This window comes from Trichomycterus rosablanca, chromosome 12 (assembly GCF_030014385.1).
Source record: "Trichomycterus rosablanca isolate fTriRos1 chromosome 12, fTriRos1.hap1, whole genome shotgun sequence".
In the NCBI taxonomy this organism is placed as follows: domain Eukaryota; kingdom Metazoa; phylum Chordata; class Actinopteri; order Siluriformes; family Trichomycteridae; genus Trichomycterus; species Trichomycterus rosablanca.
In genome coordinates this window covers 12212746-12224939 of record NC_085999.1, presented here as the reverse complement: position 1 = coordinate 12224939, position 12194 = coordinate 12212746, and the positions used below count along the sequence as shown (strand labels likewise).

General features: G+C 39.9%; 1 protein-coding gene across 1 annotated transcript in view; it reads right to left on the bottom strand.

The window, feature by feature from the left end:
* Positions 1 to 998: 998 nt before the first annotated feature.
* Positions 999 to 12194, bottom strand: part of LOC134324153 (prostaglandin F2 receptor negative regulator-like) — a 35855-nt gene continuing 24659 nt past the window's right edge. Inside the window, exons 6-9 of the mRNA XM_063005831.1 lie at positions 10223 to 10627; positions 7935 to 8033; positions 4703 to 5008; positions 999 to 2395 (exon numbers count right to left, since the gene is read on the bottom strand). Coding sequence (XP_062861901.1) covers positions 2235 to 2395; positions 4703 to 5008; positions 7935 to 8033; positions 10223 to 10627 — 971 coding nt within the window. The 3' untranslated portion in view covers positions 999 to 2234. The remainder of the gene's footprint in view (positions 2396 to 4702; positions 5009 to 7934; positions 8034 to 10222; positions 10628 to 12194) is intronic.

The following is a 12194-nucleotide window of genomic DNA, read 5'->3' as shown; positions in this document are numbered from 1 at the left end:
GGGATTCAAACCCAGAACCTTTTTGCTGTGAGGCAACAGTGCTACCCACCTTGCCACCATGCCGCTCCATCCAAACTGGCAAACTGTTAGGTAACACTTTAGATTAGTAAGTAAATATACACTGATTAGCCATAATATTAAAACCACCTCCTTGTTTCTACACACATTGTCCATTTTATTAGCTTCGCTTTGTAGTTCTACAATTACTAAATGTAGTCCATCCATTTGTCTGCATGCTTTGTTAGCCCCCCTTCAATGCTGTTCTTCAATGGTCATGACTGTCCCAAAACCACTACCGAGCAGGTATTATTTGGGTGGTGGATCATTCTCAGCACTGCAGTGACACTGACATGGTGGTGGTGTGTTAGTGTGTGTTGTGCTGGTATGAGTGGATAAGACACAGCAGCGCTGCTGGAGTTTTTAAAACACCTCACTGTCAGTGCTTGACTGAGAATAGTCCACCAACCAAAAATATCCAGCCAATAGCGCCCCGTGGGCAGCGTCTTGTGACCACTGATGAAGGTCTAGAAGATGACCAACTCAAACAGCAGCAAAAGACGAGCGATCGTCTCTGACTTTACATCTACGAGGTGGATCAACTAGGTAGGAGCGTCTAATAGAGTGGACAGTGAGTGGACACGGTATTTAAAAACTCCAGCAACGCTGCTGTGTCTGATCCACTCATACCAGCACAACACACACTAACACACCACCAACATGTCAGTGTCACTGCAGTGCTGAGAATGATCCACCACCTAAATAATACCTGACCATTAAAGAACAGGGTGAAAGCAGGCTTAAAAAAGTACGTAGAGAAATAGATGGACTACAGTCAATAATTGTAGAACTACAAAGTGCTTCTATATGGTACATGGAGCTGATAAGCGAGTGTAGAAACAAGGAGGTGGTTTAAATGTTTAAATGCTAATCGGTGTATATACCGCAATTGTACAGACAAGAACTTTAACACTATATAGAATTAGAGCAGAAATCCAATAGAAAAATAATTAGTGATTTATTTGTTTAAATTCTGCATTAATAATTTAGGCTTTTCATACACACTTAGATCAAGCCAACCGTGATAATAACCTTTAAAAAAGAGCTAAAAACTAAACTATAAAAATGGAAACAAAACAATATTTCACTCAACTGAGTAGAATATATTTGCATTTACAAAACATTTAAAAAAGCAGTAGTTAAAAAAGGACAGGGGTGGGGCAGGGGAAAAATAAGAAGTCACACCATGCAGCAGTAAAATGCATGTGTTGTTTAAAAGAATAATAAAATAAAAAAAAACAGATCACAGGTCCATTTCTGGGTCCACTCTTACTTACCAAAGCAATGCTTATAATATAAAACATCTCAATACAGCTCACTCTCAGGTGCACAACACAGACTGCAGGCTAATCACTGCTACATTTAAAGAATGATTTTAGTAAAATAATAATAATTATAATAACACTAAAGCAAGAAATACCTACTTTAATAATAAAAAAAAACATTGAGTGCAGTTTAAGAACAATAATAGTGTACCTTTTCCACTGTGTGGTGAAATGTTAATGCATTTAAAAGTGTGTAACTGTGCAAGCGTGTGTGCCCATGTGGAGTACTTGTGAACTTATCATGGGATATGATTTATCAGGGGGTTTAGAGACCAGCTGGAATGCTGGGAGTGTGAGTAGGCCCTTTTCCAAGTACCCACTCTAGTAACTGATATGGTGAGGCTCTACAACAAAGGCATGTATCCAACATCAACACTGTATGTGAACAAAGTGAGTTAGTTCTAGATAGAATTAGGCGATCTATGGCAAAAGAATCAGGAGTGGAATTGGTGGAATGGCAGAAGTAAAGCTGGCACTTGCAGTTTCTGTTTTTTTTTTCCAAGGCTTTTATGCTCCCGTCGCTTTTTCATTGCCGTTCTTCCTACAGAAATAATAACCTGCTCCCTAAAATGCAAACAAACATTTGGGTAAAGTATGTAATGTGCACTGGACCACCAGCAAGTTATTTCTGAGGTAGGGCAAGTGTGCCAAACATTAAGGTGAGTAGTCCTCCTTGTCCTCCTGAGTGCACACGATCAAGTAGTCAAGTCTGTTTCTCACTTAAAACAGTGCATTCACACTCGTGGCTCAATACGACTGGTATGACATTAGCAGTCATGCTAGTTTAAAAGGGCGATACTTTCAAATCTGGTCACAGATGTTAGAGGACTGGTTTCCAGTCCCTCAGGTGCTTCAGTCCATCTCCAGGTCTATGAGCTTATTGCGTGGGGTGTGCATGGGGCTTCTGGATATGCAGAAGTGGGACGTGAGATATCCAATAAGAACTGACAGGATGCCAACAATCAGGGCTGCACCCAGGCCATACAGCAACGGGGTCTTTATAGAGTTCCACACTGAAGAGGCACAAAAAAACAGAACAATAAATATGTTACACAAGTCACAAGAAAAAAAACGTTTCTTTTCTTTTGACACTGGAATTCATTAATACAATAAGTAAGCAGATCTCTACATACCAAAACTATGGATTGAAAACACGTCAGCAGGCTTTAACCAATTTATGGACTTATGCCTGTTATGTTTAGCAAATCTTAACAAAAGTGTGCACTGATTCATTCTTACTAATGTACATATTGAATCCTATTGTTTGTTTGGGTTTTAACACCATGGTTACACTGAGGTTATATTCATAGCAGGATATGTTATTCTTTTGGTCCTGATATATTTGGTTAGAGTTATCCTTAAGATTTTAGATATGTGGTTTCAGTCCTGTGTTTGTAAGGAACCTGAGCACCTTTTGGGAATTTCTTATTTATTTATTTATTAGGATTTTAACATCATGTTTTACACACGTTGGTTACACTCATGACAGAAACTCGTTCATAACAGTGGTTACTTGAAGACAAGATTCATCGGTGCACAACTTTAAGGTCAAACACAGTCATGGACAACTTTGTATCTCCAATTCACCTCACTTGCATGTTTTTGGACTGTGGGAGGAAACCGGAGCTCCCGAAGAAGAAAACCCATGCAGACACGGGGAGAACATGCAAACTCCACACAGAAAGGACCTGGACCGTCCTGCCTGAGGATCAAACCCAGGACCTTCTTGCTGTGAGGCGTCAGTGCTACCCACTAAGTCACCGTGCCGCCCTCTTTGGGCATTTCATCAAACATTTTTATTTTATGGTCTGTGAATGCAAAACGTCTTCTAGTTTATGGCTGACCATAATAATGAAGCTTCATTGTGTGAGAAGCAGTGGGGGAACCTTAACCATCAACATTGAAAAAGTATTCATCCTGCCCACTGCTCACAAGAATTTTGCACTTTTAAAATGTGGCCAGTCATTATTTCCATTAATAGATTTATGGTATAATTACTAAAGCTTGAAATGCACTGCATTAATCAATGCCTTTGATAGCAGGAAAACAAGCAGCAAGGCATTTCAGACACTTACTGAACTCTTATTCTACACAATCACCTTTTAGTTCCACATTTTACTTCTGATCATGAATCTGTCATGCTTGTGAGTTCCTGTGTTTGGAAATATTCTGACATATTTCAGCTTTAATTATTCTATTAAATAATATACAGAGCATTTTACTAGATAAACCTACCTGGAATTTACATTCATGGATTATTTTATAAGCTACACCAAATCATACAAATAAACTACTGTAGCCCATATGTTGCACTGTATAGTCACCCCATATTTTCCCATTAGTCAATCAAAAGGGACCCCCCATAGTCCAGCTGTTATTTTGGTGGTGAATCATTCACAGCACCGCATTGACACTGACGTAGTAATAGTATGGTAGTGTGTGTTGTACTGGTATCAGGTTTGATTCTGGGACAAGAAAAGTGGTCTAACTTAGCAGTCCCCAACCTTTTTTGCACCATGGACCGGTTTCATATAAGATATCCATTCTCGGACCGGCGGGGGCGGGAGGATTTAAAATAGAATAACTATAAAATGAAAAATTAGCATGAATCCCGAGCTTTTTTCGCTGCAACAAGGCACTGCTTTCACCTAGTGGTGATTGGGGACAATAACACCCGAAGAATGTTAGAAATTTTATTGTTCTTTAGCGATCTCTAATAATTTATTCTTTCTGTGCGGCCCAGTAATAAATGACCGGTCCGTGGCCTGGTGTTTGGGGACCACTGGTCTAGCTAATAATGCCAACAGCATTCTGTAATCAGTATCCACTGCACATTTAAAAACACATCTAGTCTTTGCAAGATGCAAGATTAAACAGTATTTAAAAATCCCAACAACATTGCTGTATCTGATACATTCATACCAGAACAACACACACCACTATGTCATTACTTTGTTATGTCCTACCCACATTCTAAAGAACTTGTCAAAGGAGTAACACTTCTGGCTTCTTTAATCTAGCTATTGTGTTCTTAGCATTGAAAAGTTACAGTCTACCTCAATGCTCTGAAACTAAATTCTATGAAGTTTAACACAAACAACCTACGATAAGCTGCTATTATAAAGATCAAAGCAATCATTTGAAGCGGAATTATGAGAGTTGTCTACTTACAGTAAGGTCTGTATTTAGTCACATTCTCTTTGTTCATAAAACGCCACAATAAAAAGTTGACGTCATAACTAGTTTAGATATCCTCCAGTAATATTACTTTACGAGTTAATATTCATACAGAAATATTACTTAAAACAAACCATTCTTACATTCTAGCTTGATGGACAGAAAGACCGGGTTAGAAGTGTGTTCCTGCCCCTCATTCCAAAGTTTAGTGGCAGTCGAGAGGTACCAGAGCTTGGCTTTGCAGTAGTACTCGCCCATGTCTCTGTCCTGAATATGGTGAACAGTGAGCACAAATGTGCCTTTGTCTAGACGTTCTAGACTAAAGTGTGCGCTCTCATTTCCGCCACTTTTCTTTACCACTCCCCAATGGTCCACACTGATCAGGGGCACACTGTTCTCCATCACCGTCGATGGGCTCTGGAACCAGCTAACATCATACGCCACATCACCTAAAGCAGACGGGAAAAAAATCTTAGAACAAAAAAGTAGAACTCAATCTCTCGATTAATCACAAAGTAAGTGAGCTACTGTACAGGAAGGAGGCGAGAACAAATATAAAACCTCTTTTCAGGTTGGGTTTAAGTGATTCAATACATTTCTGCTTCACAAGGAAGTGACAAACTCTAGAAGAGTCCCGTGACTGAAACCCTGACAGAGTTGGGCAGGATAGTGGCAGGTCCTTGCTTGCTCTCACAATGATATGTGTGGAATCCTCACAAAGGCCAAGGCGTAACACTAAACTGCCAACAAACATAAGCAAGGCTCTGAGCTACCACACCTCTGTGTATATTCACCACTACTAGATCACTCAGCTGTTTAAATAGAAGCATTAGCAAAGACTTTTCCATTAACATATATACCATATAACATACTGTATATCCATGAACATTCCTATTGCACATCCAAGGTTAACACTGTCCAGTAAGAAAGGAAGATGTAAAGGCTTCTATATTATTGTAATGGTTAATCATAAATGCCTGATGGATTGCACTTTAGGCTACAAAGATTTGAATAAGAAATTAGATATTTAAATTAATAAGGTTTTTGAAAACTTGTTAGCAGTTAGTTAAAATATTTTGACACAGCTGGTTACTATTACATAAGCTAACAAATACACACCAATCAGGCATAACATTATGACCACCTCCTTGTTTCTACACTCAATGTCCATTTTATCATACGTTTTTTAGCCTGCTTTTACCCTGTTCTTCAATTATCATGACCCCACAAGAGCACTACAGAGTGGGTATTATTTGGGTGGTGAATGATTCTCAGCAATCTTTTTATGTCTTCAACTGATGATCACAGCGAAGCCATTTTATATGCAATTGAATGCAAATAAACTGTCAATACTGTGATTTTTTCAAGCTTGCCACTCAGTGAGCTCATTCTGATGACAGTTTTGCAGCACAGGGTTGGGTGCATATCGACTCTTATCAAAACATTTATCATGTAACAGTAGTCTCAGGCCTCAGGATTCCAGATACCACACACCAGGTCATTTAAGTAAAATGGATCGCTCCTTATAACCACTAAATGGATGTTTGATTTCTAGAAACATTGTAATGAATCTATTTTTATAACAGTTACAACAGGGACTTCATTCTTCACACTTTAGGGGCAAAGTCCAAACAAAAGAGAATGATCTAGCATTCATCTAGTCTTAACTACAAATGAGATTATTTCCTGTAAGGGTTCCACAGCCAAATATGCCACGCTGACCATGACCAGATGACTAGTGGACAGGACATGTTTCACATTATTGTGTCATTTGCTTTTTACAGAGTGGCGAGTCGCTTGTGTTCATTACAGTATACAGCACTACTAATAGAACATGAGTGAGAGCAGAGTGGGGAGCAGCAGCGAAGCACTTGCAGAAGAGAATAGCGGGCGCTTTCTACGAACCGTAGATAATTTTAGCGCCTCAGGCAGTACAATGGCCCCCTTTATTAAACTATGAATAGCAACTAGACCCATATTAACTATGTAACAAGTGTGTCAGTTATACATAGAGTGTACATGAAAAGAAGAATGTGACATTTGCACTGCACATTAGTGATAGAATTGCAAGTCTTAGAAAGATCATATTTTTTTTTTCTAAATTAAATTAGTAAATGTGATGAGTTAGAGACTCAGATTTGTTAAATTCACCACATTGAGGCACAGAGAGCATTCACTTTTTTTAAATGACAAAAGTTAAGAAGGGTGGTGTAGACTTGTGCTACTGGGCCTGTTTCTCCCCAAAGCCACAAATTAAGACCAAAGTGGTGAAGGAATATTCTCTCATTTCCATCAACTTATTGTCCAACACCAACTAGCGATAACATTAAAACCACCTCCTTGTTTCTACACTCATTGTCCATTTTATCGGCTTCACTTACCATATAGAAGCACTTTGTAGTTCTACAATTACTGACTGTAGTCCATCTGTTTCTCTGCATGCTTTGTTAGCCCCCTTTCATGATGTTCTTCAATGGTCAGGACTCTCCCAGGACCAATACAGAGCGGGTATTATTTAAGTGGTAGGTCATTCTCAGCACTGCAGTGACTCTGACATGGTGGTGGTGTGTTAGTGTGTGTTGTGCTGGTATGGGATCAGATACAGCAGCGCTGCTGGAGTTTTTAAACACCTCAGTGTCCTTGCTGGACTGAGAATAGTCCACCAACCAAAAACATCCAGCCAACAGCACCCAGTGGGCAGCGTCCTGTGTCCACTGATGAAGGTCTAAAAGATGACCAACTCAAACAGCAGCAATAGATGAGCGATCGTCTCTGACTTTACATCTAGAAGGTGGACCAACTAGGTAGGAGTGTCTAACAGTAAGTGGACATGGTATTTTAAAACTCCAGCAGTGCTGCTGTGTTTGAGTCACTAATACCAGCACAACACACACTAACACACCACCACCATGTCGGTGTCACTGCAGTGCTGAGAATGATCCACCACCCAAATAATACCTGCTCTGTGGTGGTCCTGTGGGTGTCCTGATCATTGAAGAACAGGGTGAAAGCAGGCTAAAAAGTATGTAGAAAAACAGATGGACTACAGTCAGTAATTGTAGAACTACAAAGTGCTTCTATATGGTAAGTAGAGCTGATAAAATGGACAGTGAGTGTAGAAACAAGTAGGTTGTTTTAAATGTTACGGCTGATCGGTGTACAAAAGCTGTGATAAAAACAATGTCTTTATTACTCTGCTCCTCCATCTATATCTTCTTCATTTTAGTGCTAAACAGAAAGCATCTAAACAGCTCTGTATTTATTATGCACAAATGGCCAAGGTTCTTATTTTGGCATGGCTTATCCTCTCCTTGTTAATACAGACAAATGGGAATTTATAGTGTATCCTACAAAAACAAACACAAAAATACTTGCCTATATTTGAAGGAACAGACATGACGCACTCTATTTTGGCTGTGTCCCCATGCAAAACGTTTAGGCTGTCTGCCTTAAGAGATATGTTAAATACAGGTGCTGTGAAAACAAAGAGAGCGGGGTGAGAAGATTTTACAAGTGGATTTTTGAAGCAGAACATTTTTCAGACTCTTTAAGGTGCCCGAAGTATAGAACTGCAAGACATGAATACATAGAACTGAGTGTTACACAAATAGTTAAATAGTTTTAATAATAGGTTTAAATAAATTTTTCGAACCCAGGACTTTCTTGCTGTGAGGCGACAGTGCTACCCACTAAGCCACCGTGCTGCCCGCCTTCGTGTAAGTTTCAAACGATTTGATCACCCCCAGCCACCCAGTCTTTACAGTTTTAGCATTGTCACTAAACTGAAAAAAGTAAAAAATCTTGGCTCTGCGCCATCTAGCGGGCACAATTGGCAGTGCCTGCAGCAGACACAAATTGGACACCTTGTCTGCTGGGTGGAAAAATGACCGGACAAGAGTGGGGACGTCAAACGCTGCACAAGGACCCTAGTTAGTGGATAGAGGCGCCTATGCAGAAGCACAGGCATAAAGAAGGGGTCCGCTAGGACTGCGTACGCGTCTCCTCGAATGCAATCATTTACATTTACATTTTCGGCATTTAGCAGACGCCTTTATCCAAAGCGACTTGTCTAAGCTGTGACAGTATACTGTCTAAGCAATTGAGGGTTAAGGACCTTGCTCAAGGGTCCAACAGTGGCAACCTGGCACAGGTTGGGCTTGAACCAGCGACCTTTCGATTACTAGTCCAGTACCTTAACCACTAGGCTACAACCACAATCAGGGATCCACAGCAGTGGAAGACAAATTGACTATGCAAATCGAGAGAAAATGCATAAATAAATAGAAAAAATAAATATACACTACATGGCCAGAAGTATGTGGACACCCCTCCTAAATGTATTTTATGCTTCCAAATGTGTGTCAAGAGTTTAAGAATGGCTTAACTGCTCTACTGTTCCTGTCCCCCTGTACACAAAGCAAAGTTAATAAAGACATAGTTTAACTGTTTGGTGTGAAGGAACTTAGTGGCTTTCATAAAGTCCTGCCCTTGATGTTACTGAACCCCCTGGAAAGAAATCAGAACATCAATTACAGGCCAAACCTTTTAGTCCAGAATCAATGTCTGACCTCAACGATGCACTTATTTTCATGGACATTAATTCCTACAGACACAATGTAAAATGCTGATGAAAGCCTTCCCAGAACAGAGTAGGCCAAAACATCAACAAGAAGGGGCCAGAACAATATTTATGCTCATGGTTTTGGAATGCAATGTATGGCATTCCAAAACCGGCTGTCTTAACCCGCAACGCACACAATGGGTAAATGTTACAGCCAGCTTCCAGCGTAGTGACGAAGCGTCGCTCCCTACTCCCTACACAGTTTGAAGTTCACTTTATTTGAAAATTTTCGTTACCTTTGGATTGGAATCTCACTTAAAATGGTGGAATACCCTACGTAGTGCACTTCACAGGAACAACTGGGGTGAATGGAACGCTCCTACAGAATTGGCGCTAATGGTTGAAAGACCGCTTTCTGAACCAATTAGAAAAAGTACACATTTACAAAATAATGGATTACATTCCTAATGGGACACACGGTTATAAATTTAATAGCATCTGGAAGAACATAAGCTAAGGTAAGCAGTGGTTATGATTTGTTTTGCTGTGTTTTGGATTTTGGCCGCTGTGCCGTGATTTATCGCGCGCTTTTGTTTTGCAATGAAAACAAAACGTATCAGTTTAAGCTTTTAACTGGTACCTGCTTGTTACGGAAATTACATTCATTTGCACAATGACTAGGAAAATAAAGGCACTAAGTAAAACGACAAAATACAGTTGCTAATCTATTGTTGTTTATCTGAACTTACATATTATTTGTTTATTTCTACGCTACATATCCAATATATGTTTTGAGTATATTAAAGTGACTTGTGACTTGACTCTAGCCTAAAGACTTGTGACTCCAGCCTAAAGACTTGTGACTTGACTCGGACTCTAGTCTAAAGACTTGTGACCTAACTCGGACTCTAGTCTAAAGACTCATGACCCGACTTGGACTCGTATTTTGTGACTTGTGAACATCTCTGATGTATGGTTATGTTAATGGTTATGTATCCACATAGTTTTGGCTATAGTGTATGTAGTGTTACCAGCTACAGCTACCAGAACAGCTCAATAACACTTAGAGAAACATCATGACTTGCTTAAATGTGAGTAATACCTGTGTCAGCAAAGGCAATCTCTATTTTATTGGATTCTGCGCTGACAGCTTTGTTCCATTCGTTTCTGGGATCACGAGTCCACGCAGTCACGTCGCAGTAGTATGAACCCCGGTCAGAGTCCTGAGCATTACACAGGCGAAAGCGGTACTCTAGCTGACCCGTCTTCTCTAGAGCCACACTATCAGCACGACTGTGCACCATTCCTTCCTCCAGTTGCAGCACGGAATCAGCATTCAGGGATATGATTTTACGTGCCTTCCCACCTTGTGAATTCACACAACGGATGAGCACAGAGTAGCCGGGGTTTTGCAGGTTCTGACCGGTCACCTGGCAGCTCATCTCAAACGTGGAGCCGCCCGTAGAAGCCTCTCTTACTCGATGAGCGACCACGCTGACCACTGGAGCTGCAGAAAAAGAACAGGCAACAAACCAAATGTCAGGACAGCACGAGTGTTTTATATTAAGATAAACCGTCATTAACAGTCTAAATCTACTATAAAAACCTTAATTTTAATAGAAGCTCAGTGGCAAATTGTCTCAAGTATTTAACATGATCCAGAACATTTGTCTGGCTGCATTCCAAACCACATTTAGCTACATCAAAATCTTGTGCACAACCATTGGTGTGGTCAGTATTCTGAAACATACTCAAGCTGTACACTGATCAGGCATAACATTATGTCCATTTATCAGCTCCACTTACCACATAGAAGCACTTTGTAGTTCTACAATTACTGACTGTAGTCCATCTGTGTCTCTACATACTTTTTTAGCCTGCTGTCACCCTGTTCTTCAATGGTCAGGACCCCCACAGGACCACTACAGAGCAGGTATTATTTGGGTTGTGGATGATCTCAGCACTGTAGTGACACTGACATGGTGGTGGTGTGTTAGTGTGTGTTGTGCTGGTATGAGTGTATCAGACACAGCAGCACTGATGGAGTTTTTAAACACCTCACTGTCACTGCTGGACTGAAAATAATCCACCAACCAAAAATATTCAGCCAACAGCGCCCCATGGGCAGTGGTCACAAGACGTGACCACTGATGAAGGTCTAGAAGATGACCAACTCAAACAGCAGCAATAGATGAGCGATCGTCTCTGACTTTACATCTACAAGGTGGACCAACTAGGTAGGAGTGTCTAATAGAGTGGACAGTGAGTGGACACGGTATTTAAAGACTCCAGCAGCGCTGCTGTGCCTGATCCACTCATAACAGCACAACACACACTGAATGATCCACCACCTAAATAATACCATCTCTGTGGTGGTCAAGTGGAGGTCCTGACCATTGAAGAACAGGGTGAAAACAGGTTAAAAAAGTACGTAGAGAGACAGATGGATTGATATTCACTTTAAACAGAAGAGGGCACTGGCGCTATTCACCTCGCCTGGTTGATGGTACTACAAGGTTGCCAGGTTCGGAATTTTCCAGCCAAATTTATTTATGTGAAGAGACTTTCCTTATTTGTATTATTTGTTTATTTAGTTAATGTGGGATTTATTTATTTTTTTTTTTTTTTTTTTACACAAAAAGAAAATAAGCAGCATTGTTTTGAGTAGTTTGTACCTACCTCAGAAATAAAAGAACATTCATTATTTAGATAAATTAAATTTAAGCACAAATACAGTATTTTATTTTTTTTAAAGAGAAATAATAAAAGGAAACTTTGTCTTTAATTTAATTTTGTTTAAAAAAGTCAGGAAAAAATCGTATCGTGAACCCAGTATTGTGAATCACATCGCATCGTGGTTAGAGTGTATCGTTACATCCCTAGTAACTGGCACAACATTTCAGATAAAACATGTGACTACTGACAACTTATTGACCAAAAATAATCATATCATTTATCAAGAGGTAATAAATATAGCTAAAACTATCATATTATTCAGTTCAGGCTACTTACTCCAGAAACCAACCAATAAAAAAAATTATATATAAAAGTTTATCTTCCCAAGTCCCCAAAAA